Source organism: Perissodus microlepis, chromosome 10 (genome assembly GCF_051167445.1).
Source record: "Perissodus microlepis isolate ML-2025 ecotype Zambia chromosome 10, ASM5116744v1, whole genome shotgun sequence".
Classification (NCBI taxonomy): Eukaryota; Metazoa; Chordata; class Actinopteri; order Cichliformes; family Cichlidae; genus Perissodus; species Perissodus microlepis.
This window is the reverse complement of record NC_140470.1, coordinates 496,127-510,999: the sequence shown is the minus strand read 5'-3', so window position 1 is coordinate 510,999 and position 14,873 is coordinate 496,127. Positions and strand designations below refer to the sequence as shown.

Genomic DNA, 14,873 nt, shown 5'->3' with positions numbered 1-14,873 from the left:
CCTCCTTGCCGTAGCATTTATGTTGTACCTCGTCAATCTCTAGCTGTGATAGCAGTCCCTTCTTTCGAATGTTGGAACACTGAGCTACTAGTTGTTTCGCCGTCATTGTGGATGTTGGGTATCGAAGAATCCATAGGTCCCTCATCCTATTCATGTAGCCCCTTCCGCCAGGGTTACTTGTGTAGTAGCATTCCAACAACGCCCTGTTTTCGTCTCTTGCCGACCCGCCCATATATATATATATATATATATATATATATATTTGTTGGTTATATGCTTTAGCAAAAAGGAAAGTTTGAAGCAGACCGTTAGCCCTACAGATAAGTGCTACAAGGCAGCCCTCGACACCCCTGTCGTCCCTCAAGGTCTCTTCGGTGCGGCTGTTACATCCATGCAGAAGAGATGTGAGGAGAAAAAGAGAGATGATGAGGCTCTGAAACTCTGCCTGCCGAGGAGGGCCCAGCACGCCACCCCAGCAGCACCGCGCCAGTCATTCGCGCAGGCAGCGTCTCGCCCGGTCCCCGCTTTCAGGATTCCCAAAGTGCCTAAGACGCAGGCAGCCCCCCAGGCTGCCGGGACCCCTAAGAATCCATGGACTCGGAAGCAGTCTCCCCAGGCCAGACCTCAAGCGGCCCCTCCTCCTCCCCCCGCTGCCGCGATCGTGAGGAGGAAGAAGCGGCCAGCCTGACAGCCTCTCCTCTAGGCGTGAGCGAACCCAGTTTCCCCCCTTCATGGGCCACCCTGCCGCCTCCCAGCTCCGTTCCAGAGCAAGTTCAACGGGACATGTTCCACACAGAGTGCTTAACTCGGGCCGGCGTTCCTGTCACCGGACCCGCCAGAGGGAAAGAGAGCCAAAGTTCACAGTGTTGTTTCACTAGCACTTATTTCGTGCATTCTGTATTAAAAAAGCCCCGCCACGCGCATCCAGGCAGTTTGCCGAGGGCGCTGTCGAGTGTTGCAAAACACATGAAAAAAAAATGTTGAAAAACAGAGCAACGTCTGCCATAACGCAGCCCGTGGAGACTCGCGTTTCCATGGCTGTGATGATACAGATGAGCCCGTCACCTCGCTCGCCTGTGACAGAGGTGAGGGGACGCCAAAATGGCGTATGGTTCGCGCTGCGACCACAAGGGGGCGCCAAAATGCCATCTTCGGTGGAGTGGCCAGTGAGCCCTCTGTCTCTCCACATGAAGAGCTGTGCTACCTGCACTCAGTCAGCATGGGTGCTGAGGACATTGGAATAGGGCTACAGGCTGCATTTCAATGTCGCTCCACCACATTTCAAAGAATTCGTTTACTCTCATGCTCTGGGCGAGTCCGCCAGTTTTCTCCTGGAGGAAATTTCCACCTTGAAAGACAAGGGAGCTATAAGAGTTGTCCCTCCCGAGGAAATGCACAGTGGATTTTATTCAAGGTATTTCCTTGTGCCAAAGAAAGGGGGGAGGGGGATGAGAGCCATTCTGGATCTCCGTGCCCTGAACCGGCATTTAAGGACATACAAGTTCAGGATGTTGACGCACGCCTCGCTGCTATGGTTTGTACGAGCGGGCGACTCGTTCACATCAATCAACCTGAGGGATGCTTATTTCCACATCCCCATATATCCCCCACACCGAAAGTATCTGAGATTTGCTTTCCAGGGGATAGCATACGAGTGTGTAGTCCTGCCTTTTGGTCTCTCACTGAGCCCAAGGGTGTTTGTGAAATGCACCGAGGCAGCAGTGGCCCCGCTCATGGAAAAGAGCACATTGACGCCAACTCAATGCATTACTTTCATAGGGCTCAGCCTAGACTCCCTCCGGGTGAGGGCGTTTCTGTCCCCGGAGAGAACAGCGGCCATACGGTCATCCCTAGCACTGTTTCGCAGAGGCAACACAGTGAACCTCAAACAGTGCCAGAGGCTGCTCGGTCTGATGGCCTCTTCTCTAGTGGCGATAACACTGGGACGCCTGCACATGAGAGGCTTTCAGCGCTGGGTGGGCTCACGGGGACTGGACCCTCACCGAGACGGCCACCGTCGCGTGAGAGTCTCTGCAGACTTTCATATCAATGTGGTCAACGCCATGGAATTTGAACTCTTCTGAGTTAGTAGATGCTCCTACAGCAGGGTCTCGAACTCCAGGCCTCGAGGGCCGGTGTCCTGCAGGTTTTAGATGTGTCCTTGATCCATCACAGCTGATTTAAATGGCTAAATGACCTCCTCAACATGTCCTGAAGTTCTCCAGAGGTCTGGTAATGACCTAATCATGTGATTCTGGTGTGTTGACCCAGGGTGAGATCTAAAACCTGCAGGACACCGGCCCTCGAAGCCTGCAGTTCGAGACCCCTGACCTATGGTATCAATCTGAAACCACCTCGTTCTCCAGTTAGCACATTCACAAAATTTTTATCTGCTACTATCAGCCTTTTAGGGCTTGGGGTAAAAAGGGGAAGAAGAAGAAGCTTACATTCTCTGGTAGGTGCTGAGAGTTAAGTGGATGGAGCAGTTCACTCCTGCCGGGGTTCTGGCTTGATGGATGGTTCCCCGAGGAAAGTACAGCAGATCTCCAGCCTGTCCAGACAGAAGACTTGTTCATACTTAAAACACTGTGATTAACATGGTCAGACAGAACTCTGTGTTACTGGTCTTGGTTAAAATTTTCCAGCTTGTTCTCTTCCCAATCGTGCGATCTAACAACTGACAACACAGCAAGGGCGAACTATTGCTGATGCTTTCGCTCCTTTAGCCCTTTGTTTGGCCTGCTAAAATGGCGCCTCGGCGGTCACGCCCCCTCCTGTGACATCACGCTCCAAAGCCCTATACTTTTAACGATTGTTTTTTTTCAGTATGTTAAAAATGTTTCCCCCTCTCATTAGCTCTGTATACGTGTCATAGTTTAGAATGAGAATACTTTATGAGGCCACAGTTACTCCAAGTTAGTAAGAACATGAACTCACTAAACTAAATGAAATAAAAATGTGAGGGCTGGTGGTTTGATTCCTGTCTGCCGCAGTCTGCATGACAAATATTCCTGGGAGAAACTAACCCCAAGCTGCTCTCCGGTGCATCCATCAGAGTACAGACAGAGAGCACTGAAAGTATGTGTATGAATAGGATAATGAGCCCAGTAGTTTAAAGCTGTTTGAGTCAGGTAGAGTAGAAAACCTTCCATTTATCATTTAATATGAGATATTTCACAGTTACAAAGTAGCTCTAATCACAGGAATCCCAGTACATTACACAAATTGAACATCTATAGTTGACACTGAGGTGTCAATCTGATCGCATTTGACTTTGTAACTTTGTCTGTAGTGGATGTGATATTATGGCTGTGTAGCCACTGCAGTGTGTACATGTGCTTTAAATACACAAATATATTTTCCTTTAAAGAAACTCAGTTCAGATCCCTCGCATCATCAGAAAGAAGAGACTGGCTGACAGTCACAGAGCAGCCACCCACACTGAACAATGAAGGTAGTAAATAGTTGGAAAATGTCACAGGCTCAACTCGCTTATGGTGTAACGGTTTTTCCTTGCAATGTGAATCTTTGTGATTACCCATCATGTCTTTTCTTCTTCTTTGTCTTTGAGCGCTCTCGTTCTGACACTTTCCACCTGTGCTATGCTGATGGTATACACACCTAAATGAAACACAAACACATTGGAGGATGTAATGTGTTTGTGTTTTCTAAATCAAATCTACCAGTGAAATATGGGCCCTCCTCCCCAGACACGACTTGTGCAAACTCTTCCACTCCAGTAGATGGCAGCCTGACATCAGTCAGTAAGACTCATATTTTAAATGACTTTATTTTTAAGATCAGCTCAAATCACATCGTAGAAAAAGATGAGCCTGTCTGTGAACTATGTGTCATTTCATTTAAAACAACATGACTATGTGTAAACTTGGACTTTATGCAGGGCTTCAGTATTAACTCGATGGTTTTAACGGCTTCATTTATGATCAGGTTAGCACTTTGATTCAGAGCTCCAGAGCTCTTTCTGTATAACACTGGATTCTTTTTTGAAATCCTGTAGTGTTGTATTTTTTTTAATGATTATTTTGGCCTTTTTCTGACTTCATTGGATGGGTACAGTGAAGACTGACAGAAAAGTGGAGGGAAAGAAACGTGTGACAAAGGGCCGCAGGTTGAACTCAGACTCACCTCCTGCTCATCCCACTGCAAATAAAACCACAGCATGTAGTGTAGAATGTCTTAACTTTCTAAACCTTTGAAATGAAATCCAAAACAGCTCTGGGTTCTGTTATCGCTGTCCCGTCTGACCTGTGCTCCACTGGAGATGTTTTGACATTAAAATACAAAACTGATCTTCTGTTCAGACCATCGTGATCCTCTCGTCTCATCCTTTATCAGTTTATATAAAATCAGCTGTCAGAGACCTGGTGTGATATTTGACTCGAATCTCACCCTTTACAAACATATAAACAGCAGCATTCGATCAATACCAGACATAGAGGAGACCAGACTTTTGCAGTAGCTGAGCTGAAACTGTGGAATAGGCAGATCTTTTTAAAACTCATTTAAAAACCTATTTTATTTCCAGGCTGTTAAACCTGTCTAAATAATGTCTTTCTTTTGATATTGTCCAAATTGTACAACACTTTGGTCGCCACTTGTTGGTTTGTAATGTGCTTTATAAGTAAAATTGACTTGAGTTGAATATTGAGTTTTAGTGACATTCAGACTATTAGTCGTCCTCTCGATTCGATTATTGTAATGGTATTTCAACTTTTACGTATCAGAAATTAACTTCAGGCTTTTTACATGAACCAAGAAAACCAAGCAGAGTCTTAATGGCTCTGCACTGGCTGCCCATTAGTTTGAGAACTAATATTGAGATTTTACTGTTCAAACCTTTACTGACATGAGCTGTTGTTCCTGAACCAACCAATGTGCAGCCTCAGGTCCTCGGGCAGAAATGTGCTAGCTTTTCATACGTCAAGCTTAAAGACAGAAGCCACTGAGCGTTTGCTGTGAGGACTGATCTGCCTCAGCTCATTGTTAAAGGCTCATTTATATCGTAAGGTTATATTTAGAAATACATTTTAGTATAGATTTGATATTTTTGAACATTCTTAGTTTATCTCCATCTTAATCTTTTAATATTGATACGGGATTTGAGAAGCACTATACAATTATTATTATACTACCTAGCTAACATGAAAGGCAACAGTGTGATTTTACTCCTGTGGAAGGATACTTCATTTAGTTTACTGAAGCTCAGTGACCCAGAAGTAAATTCTTTAAATGCGAGTCGTCCGGTCTCTCCGCCTTCCCGTGTGGCCCTTCGTAGTCACAATGAGCCGTCTGCTCAATGTTGGAATAAATGTTCAGTCGTCTTCGGATCTTTGCATCAGCCAGGTACGCTCTCGGTCTGTGATCATCTGGAGTCAGATTTCTGTCTGTGCAGATCAACCTCAAAACCTGAAACTGTGAAGCCTGCGATACCTGACCGACACTTTGGGGCCCTGAATAAACTTTTACAGTGTTCTGCACTTGGGTGATCATCAATTGCACACATACCAAAAATAATCAATAAAACCAAGAAAATGAATTTCCCTTTTGCAAACTAAATAAATGTCCATGTGTTTGTTATTATTTATCATCCTTCTTGTGAGATATGGGACAGTAACCTTTAATGTATCAACTTTAAACTGGATACACTTAAACAAAATCTGACATTAAGCACTGAGACCACACTCAATAAAAAAAACTCACTTGACTTAAAATGTTTCTTTCATTGCTCTGTGTGCTAAATCACCACATCTGCTTTGTTTTTTAGAGATTTTTAATCCCCATAACAGTCATCTGATAACGTCACTGATTGGAGTAGGAGTCTGTTTTCAAAGTGTTGATATATGTTTTAAATAGTAGAGAGCAGTTCTGATGACCTAATTGATTAAAATAACAAACCTGAGATCACAAAACAACGCCAAGGTTGATTTGAGAAGCACCATGGGACACAGAGCGCTCACACATGCAGAGGCAGTTTCACAAGTTTAGTATACAAACCCTGGATTCATTTACAAGAACAAAATTAAACTACAGGCCTTCTTTACTCAAACAGAACTCTTACCTGTGGAGCATTAACAGTCTGAACACTGCTGGTTAGTTTCACTGTGCATCTGGAGGACATGAGGGACCATGACACTGGGACCAGATTTACTAACCGTCTCAGCAGCACACCAAGGTAGTGGATTTGCTACACGAGTATGAACGTTGTGGACGGGAATGTTTTGTGGCTTACTTTTTGCCAGCTGTGTTTTTCCCTTACACGAGGAGAATATTAGAGTGAATCATTCAGACATGCTTCACTAATGTTTGCAGTTTGTATTGTAATGCAGACGATGATGAATGTATGGAAGTGTGTGAACACAACAGCTGCTGCTCGCCTACACCAACCATAAAAGTGACAGATACTCAAAGTCCTCCGTTTAATCAAACAGTTCATTTTAATTCATTTCATGCTCTGCTTTACACACTGGCTAATCTAAACGGATGGAATTCACAGTAACGACGCAGTATTGTAGAAATACATTTGGTACTTGCTGTATTTAATAACATGGCACAGGCTGTTTAACATTCTGCTCTCTGGTTTAAATCTTTGTGTATTTTCGAGGCTGCAGTGTGTGATCCAGTTGAATTATGTCATATTGTACCAAGGTGTTTTAATAATGAACAGACGTGTTGATGAAACTAATGACATAAAACATATTAACTGTCCAATCTGGTTGTTAAAACACTGCAAGCCCAGATTCAGAAGTCTACAGGAAGTACCTGTGGAAAGATTTTTCCAATCTAGCCAGAGCAATGTTCATCCATCACCACAGACAGCCGTGCAGAAAACGATAGCCGTGCTGTTACTGCCAGTGCAAATAAATGGCCTGATTACAGGAATGTAAGAAACCTTTTTCTTCCAGTTACTATCCAGTCCACACTCAGCTGCTGCGGCTAGGATGAAATTCCTCTCGTTATAAAGTAAAAAGACTTTGATGAATTGATTCTGTGACATCTTGGAGCACTAAAATGACTGTTGAACTAGCATTTACCCACTCAGGCTTCTGACCGCTGACCTTCTTTCCAACATCATCAGCATGTGTCAGAATCACTCTGTTGGTGAAGTCGTCACAGATCAGTCCTTTCGGTGGGCAACCTTTGAAACACGTGTGACAGAAACTTGAATGTAGTTTCTCACGTCTTCTATCAAACGCTGTGAGCGCACAGGTGCAGGTCGTGAACATGGAGGCTGTGTGGATGTGTGGCAAAGGGAAGAAACAGAATTCAGGAGGTTTTCCTTCTTGTTCTGCTAATGAGAATGATTTAAAATAATACAATTTTGTCATCTTATTGTGTGGAATAAGTGTTACAGTTTTGGTGGCATGAATGATTCACTGACAGAGACCCTCTCCAGGACATCTGCAGGATTCTGCTTCATGTTTGAGCTGTTTGGGGAAACGCCTGCTATGCTGAGACCTTCATAACGTTTCAGTAAATGTGTTGTTGTGTGTTCTGTGTTGTTAACATTGTGACCTGTGTTTGCTTGTTGAGAAATAGTCTTGCTAATTTAAAACATCTGAACTGGTTTTTGGTTGCACTTAGACCAGTTAGTGGCAAAACTGTGATTTTTAGTGAACTTTAATGTGTAAAATATTTTCTTATTTCTTTATTTTCTTTATTTTTTTAAGGTTCAGTGAGCAGAAGACTTATACTGGTTTTACTGCAGAGATACAGGACAAAAACACACACACACACACACACACACACACACACACACACACACACACACACACACACACACACACACACACACACAGGGAGCAGCGGGCGGAGAGACAGGTCTGCTGTCTATATTCTGATGTGACTGTGCTTGAATAGTTGTAAGGCTGTAGCTCAGAGGGCCGTGGAAACCGGGTGAAGTGGACGTGGCATTCGCGAGTTTGGACTGCAGCTTGTGTAAGCGCGTGCCGTGGCACAGGTGAGAGTGTAAAGTTGACAGGGCTGGGAGCTGCGCTGCTGCTGCTGACACGGGCATAGGAGGCCCGGGACTCTCGGACCTCTCCGGCACTCAGCACATCGCACTGCAGCGACACACAGCGAGTCGTTCTCACGGAAACGCCGTGTTTCTGACTCGTCGCGTGTTTTCATGCAAGCAGCGTTTAACTGAAAGTTCTTCAAATGAAGGAAAAATCAAAGAATGCTGCGAAAAAGCGCAGAGAGAAAGAGAACGGAGAGTTTTATGAGCTGGCCAAGCTGCTGCCTCTGCCGGCGGCCATCACCTCCCAGCTGGACAAGGCCTCCATCATCCGGCTGACGAGCAGCTACCTCCGGATGCGGAGCATTCTCCCCGACGGTAGGCACCCGACACCCTTTCATTTGTAGCCGATTCAGACCAGAGGTTTTCTTCCAATAATAATAACAATAATTATTAATAACTATTTTGTTAGTTAGATGGACACAGTAGATTGGAAGTTTAAACACTGATGTCTGCTTCAAACGCCGGACTCATTTATCAAGATGAATTATTTCATTAGTGCCCGTGGGCACTGGGGCAGTGCGGGAAAACTCTGTCAACACTCAGAAAGTCTGCTTCAGTCACTGACCGGCCCGTTGGTCGTTCTCGCGTGGATTCTTACCGAGTTTGAAGTCTAATCCAGCTGTAATCCACGAATGACAACAAAGTTTCATCATACAGATGCACGAGACGTGGATTTCTAAAGGCGTCATAGACGAAAGACAGAGTCCTGCTCAGGGACGCCGCTGTGTTTCAGCACAAATGTGTTCTCATGCTGGAAGTCCAACGATCTTTGAAATAATAATAATAATAATAATAATAATAATAATAATGAAGCGCTTCATAACCTCGCTCCCCCATATTTAACTGATCGTCTCCATACGGAGAGCTTTATTTGGTTTAATAATATTACATAAAAATAGAATGTAATAATAATAATAATAATACATTTGATTTCTAGGCGTCACCTTACATTAGTACAACAAAATAAAAACAAAAGGTAAATGAAAAACAAAAAAACAAAAATGAAAGTATAAAAACTAAACAAGGTTAAAATCGACTTAGAATCAATGGTTTTAAGACGCGATTTAAAAGTAGAGAGGAGGTCTGTAGTCCGGAGATCTGCTGAAAGTGCATCCAAAGACTCGGGCAGAACAAGTCCCACGGTAGCCCCACGGTAGTCAGGCGGGCAGGTGGAACAGACAGAAGGGAAACTCTCTGTATGGAGACGATCAGATAAATATGGAGGAGCGAGGTTATGAAGCGCTTTATTATTATTATTATTATTATTATTGTTCTCTCCAGCAGAGATCGCAGCTTGCATTCTTTTTACATTTGAAAATGGGTTTCAGCATCCAGATGTGGCCTGTACTTTCTGTGGATCTGTGAAAGAATGACTGTGTAAATGTGACCGTCAAAGTTAAACGTGTTAGCAGTGCTGAGCCTGTGTTAAAGTGAGTGCAGAGATAAGCGTGGGCCTGTTACTGCACGGCTGAGGCTGCTTTTAATGAAGGAAGCTTCGTTTGTCTCTGATGGTCTGTTTCTTTCACTGCATCGCTCTGACACGGAGAGCTTATTTCTTCTTCTGCTAAATGTTTATTATGTTCAGAGTTTAGTTTGGCATCATTTTGGCTGAAGCTAAACGCTCCACATCGGGAGCCTCGGGATAATCTGACAGCATTTATCCCGCCTGAAGGCTGACATCAGCGTCATGTTAAAAACGAACAGGATTACAACAACTGTAACTGTTACAATGCAGGACTCTTGTTTTTCTCTGTTTGCAGTTAAAAAATAGAAAATATTTCATTCAATTGAAATTTCAAGTGGAATGTAAACATGAAAAAACATCTTTTTGTATCAAATTGTCAGTTTTACATGTGTTAAAAATATTACCCACATACCGAGATATACATAAATTCAAAAGAAATACACAAGCATGCATTTCACTTCTGTTGCTGTCAAATCCACGTTGAAATATATTTGTCACGTGATCTTATTGCGTTATTGATTATTATTAAGTATTAATATCTGTTGTTCGTTTGTAAAACTGTTCTGGTCTTATTAGCTCATCAGTGTCATTGTGCAAAATAAACTTTGAACTCAAAGGATTGAAATCGAGTTACCGTCACATTAGTTTGGCCTTGAAGCAAAGTAGAAATACTCACCTGACGTCGAAACAATGTGAACATACAAACATTCTTTACGTTAAATAATTACATATAATTACATGCTATTATAGTAGTGTGATTACGTGACTTTTTAAGTGTTGCGGGTTAATATGACCTATTTTGCTCTATTTTCCTTCTATTTAAATGTACAGTTTACGCAGTATTAGGTACACGTGTACTACTCTTTAGTCCGCACACGTTCTTTTGATTAAAAGATGACTAGTGTCGTTTCAGCCTTCTGTGAGTAATGAAGGCAAGTGTAACCTGTTTTCCAGTCGCTCCTCCTGAGACTGTTGCAAAATAAAAACTCTCTGTTGATTTTTTTTTATTTCCTCAGTGGGCTGTGAGATGACTCCTATTGCTGTTTTACAGTTTATTTGAATGGTTTAATATTTCGTTTTAAAAAAGCAACAACCCTACTTTAAATGTAATATAATTTCAAATACCAACATGTCCAACTGATAAATGTAAAATAAATAAATAAAAATAAATGTAAAAAGCATATATATGTATATGTGTGTGTGTGTGTGTATATATATATATATATATATATATATATATATATATATATATATATATATGAGTTACACAGTGGCTATTCTGATTTTGCTATTTGAATTCATCTGTAGTTCCAGTGGCCTTGGGGAAGAAATCGTACCTCAGTTTGACCTCTGATGGGTGCTGGGACAGCAGGTCACTCAGGTGTCTTTGCAGAAGAGAAATGAGCTTCTTGTGCTGTTTATGACATTATATTTATATTGTAATGTAGAGAGTGAACAACAATCCAGAGAAAATACCAACAATCTCAAACTGAGGTTGTGAGAAACATTCTTTACTCTTTACAGTTTATTTTATTTTATTTTATTTTATTTTATTTTATTTTATTTTATTTTATTATTTTATTATTATTATTCTAATAGAGGATAGATAGATAGATAGATAGATAGATAGATAGATAGATAGATAGATAGATAGATAGATAGATAGATTTCTTTTTTTACTGGAATTCAGAGAATACTTTTTGCATTCCCAGAGACTTGATCCTGTTTTTCTGGATATTTTCAGACCTGGATGAAGAGAATCAACTTGATTTCTGTGCCCAGATTCTCGAGCATGCATCGAGACAACCTTTCTTCAGTATTAACACGCTGTAGAGTGTACCTCACTGTTTTTTTTTTTTTATTTGTTTCACTTGTCTCAATATGGATTTTAAAAAATGTGCTTTTTATGTCTCATTTTGTTGGATACTTTTCATATCTTTTAACAGCTAAAATGTGTCTGTCCCCGACGTATGGTTAAATTTCATGATAGCAGCGTGAAGCACGGACATACAGTGTGAAAAATACAGAAACATATATTTTTAATCAAGTCATCTGATGGCAGGTCAACTTTTTATACTTGCGGTATAAAAAGTTTCTCAATGTAAAGCTGCTTCTGTCTCTTTTCCATGCACACACCAGTCCACAGCAGATTCTGGAGTCAGGAGTGACTGTGAGGACATTATTGTGCTGACAGCAAATGTCTGGATTACTGGCATAGTTAGAGAAATTTAACTGGATCGTTTTTGTATTAATGACACAATAACACAATTCACTCCAATATGTAAAAAAACAACAACAACAATTTAACTTTGTTCTCCTTCTTTTTTCAAACACTTACTTTGTGTTCCTCACATCTCTTCACTCTCTGGCTTTCAGCAGATTTCATGTGAAATAACTTTGATATTAAAAGCAGAATTAGTTCAAACTGCTTGATTAGCAGAGACACTGGTTTACAGTTTGTCTAAATGTCTTTGCAGGACCTGACTGTGCAGAGATGAACTGTTCCATATTTATGTAGCCTGAAAATGTTTCACTTAGTTTCCAAGTCATAGATTTAAAACCAAACCTTCCACTGTGTGATTGGGACACCATGACGAGATGACAAAAAAGAGTTTAGATGAATTATGTCAAGCCTTAACTGTTCAGGCCGATTCTCATATTTCATCGCCCCCTTATTGTCTGTTTTCAGATTTTCCCACACATACTGTGTAAATATGGCAGAGCATACATACATACAGTAGGTAGTAATTAGTTCCATTGTGGATACAAAGAAGGATGCAGCTCAATAATGTTATTAAATTATAGAACACTGTAATAACTTTATATAGTAAAATACATATTTTCAGAATATTCAGAATACTCCCACTGATTCATTTTTGTATGTCACCTGGCCAACATACAGAATACACAGCTGAGGGCAAATCTCATGCATAGGTGGGAGAATAGTCTTGGAAAAGGAAAGTTAACATTAGAGATTTCCTGTTGATCTGAAAATTGAATTATGTTTAATACACGGTCCGATTCTAGAAGAACAGCAGTGGTTCAATCTGCTCCTGTCTGCATGCCAAATATCCTTGAACCTCGAAGCTGCTCTCCGATGCAGCCATCGCATTATAAATGTGTGTAAATGTTAGATAGAAAGCACTTCAATGGAAAACAGAAACAAAGAAAAAAGCACATGTATGAATTCAATGAATGAGGAAAGTTGTGCAAAGTGCTTTGAACTTTTGATCCTGTATGTTGGACAGCAGCAACAGTCTACTCAGTGTCACAAATATCACATGTTTTTACCCTTAATTAGACACATAAATAAATAGTTATAGTAGAAAAATGTGCCAAATATTCTAAAAGTTTTTCTGAGATTAAATATTTTTGGTTTAATTCCACCCAGATTGTAAAAAATACTAAAAACCCAACTTGTTTTTTCTTCCAATGAAAACAAACAATGACAAATTTCCAACAACCTTTTGTATATAAATCATGACACATTATTTTAATACTCTTCTGATGGCATCAGTATCAAATAAATAAAGTTTCCTCTGCTTGGCTTTGTAGTGAAATAAAAAATCAGCACGTCTGATGCTTCAGTTATTTAATCTTATTAAGGTCGGCTTCATTGGCCCAAAAACTTTGTGAAATAATATTTTCTTCATGTAAAAAAGAAAATGAATGTGTGACATTAACTTTGTTCTAGTGGCCGTGTGTGTGTTTGTCAAAGATATATTTTTAATCTGTTGGGTAGTCTGGTTCGTGTGACCGATGGAGCCAGCCTTTGTCTCTCTGATTGTGTCTGTCTCTCTGTGCAGGTCTGGGTGATGGATGGGGGCAGTCAACAAGGTTCAGTCCTCTGGACAGCATGGCAAAGGAGCTGGGTACCCACCTTTTACAAGTCAGTATAACCAATAACCCACCATGTCATCGTTCTATGCTCTTACACAGTTTCCTCTGATCACTAACTTATCACGTGTTGTATGAAACTGATGCCGTGTGTAAAATGAGATTACTGCGTGCGAGTGCTGGTGTGCTTTGATATGACAAAGAGCTAAATTTGGACTTAAACGATTATTTTACCTTAAATGATTTGGGTTCCTCTGACATTTGCATTTTACACCACATCTGGGAATGACTTTTGATGCAATGATGCAATATGGTCCTCATATCTCTGCAGAAGAAAGATAAGAATATCATATGAATTATATGATGGTGTCAGCACATAGCTAACAGTTTCCTGGGACACACGAGATGATTTCCTCCTGCACACAGCCATCCTGATGACAGATTCAGATAACTCTATTAACCCCAGTTTGTTTACAGCATATCCAAACTACCTGCTCACACAACCTGCAGTCTTTAAATACTAATCACACTGATGCATGTCAAGGTACAGATCAACAAACCATGAGGTCAAGAATAAATATATTAAAAGTACAAATGTCTAAATACTCCCCGTCAGCGTTAAGTCATCTAACGGCTGAGGGATGGAAGGATTTTAAGCTTCTGTTTGTTCTACATTCGGTTACAAGGTAACGGTGACCTGAGACAACATCCTGGACTCAGATGAAAAAATATGTCTAGGATGGATAATCATGTTTCTTGCCTTCTTTATTTTCCCAGAGTGAACCCAAAGCTCTCTTCTCCCTGTGAGTTTGGAGCAGGGCTTAACAGTACTGCTGAGGGAGTTTCTGCCCTTGATAGACAAAACACTTATCTATGGTACATTTTTCCACTGATAGGAAAGAGGTGGCTTTTGTTCTTTCTTTACTGTTTTTTATGCTGTCCTGAGAAAATGCTTTTTTTTAACTGCTTATACTTCTTTTTTTAATCATAACTCTGGATTTAGTGGCCTGTCATTAAAATGTAAAAACTGGTGTATACTTTGAAGTCCGAACCTTCACAACAAGCTGAAACACAGACTCAGCGTGGCTGCAGCTTGTTGCTATGTCAGCTTAAATCCGTCATGTGATTTGGAGGTGCGGCATGTCCGTGGACCACAGAGGGTTAATAACACTCACCTTCATTCCATTTCCAGACCAACCCACCACCTGTGTAAAATCTGAAATGCCCATGGTGTTGTTCAAATGTGCTCTGGCACGGTCATAGGCATCTGTTGCTACTGACAACAAGAAGTAAAGCCGGTCCACGCTATGGGCTGAACCATTTGTGGTGGTGGTCAGTTCAATTTTATTCAATTTTAATTGTTGCTGGGATCAAAGTGTTAATGCTACCTTATTTTAATGAACAACACTGTCATATGCATAGGGGTGGCAAGAGATCAGTTTAGGGTGGCACATGCCACCCGTCTAGATCCGCCCCTGCCTTGAAGCAAGGACAAGAGGACAGTGTCATCAGAAAACGTAATTATAAATCTTT

General features: G+C 41.2%; 1 protein-coding gene across 1 annotated transcript in view; it reads left to right on the top strand.

The window, feature by feature from the left end:
• Window positions 1–7,834: 7,834 nt before the first annotated feature.
• sim2 (SIM bHLH transcription factor 2) overlaps window positions 7,835–14,873 on the top strand; it is a 39,886-nt gene continuing 32,847 nt past the window's right edge. Inside the window, exons 1-2 of the mRNA XM_084941333.1 lie at window positions 7,835–8,353; window positions 13,310–13,392. Coding sequence (XP_084797459.1) covers window positions 8,179–8,353; window positions 13,310–13,392 — 258 coding nt within the window. The 5' untranslated portion in view covers window positions 7,835–8,178. The remainder of the gene's footprint in view (window positions 8,354–13,309; window positions 13,393–14,873) is intronic.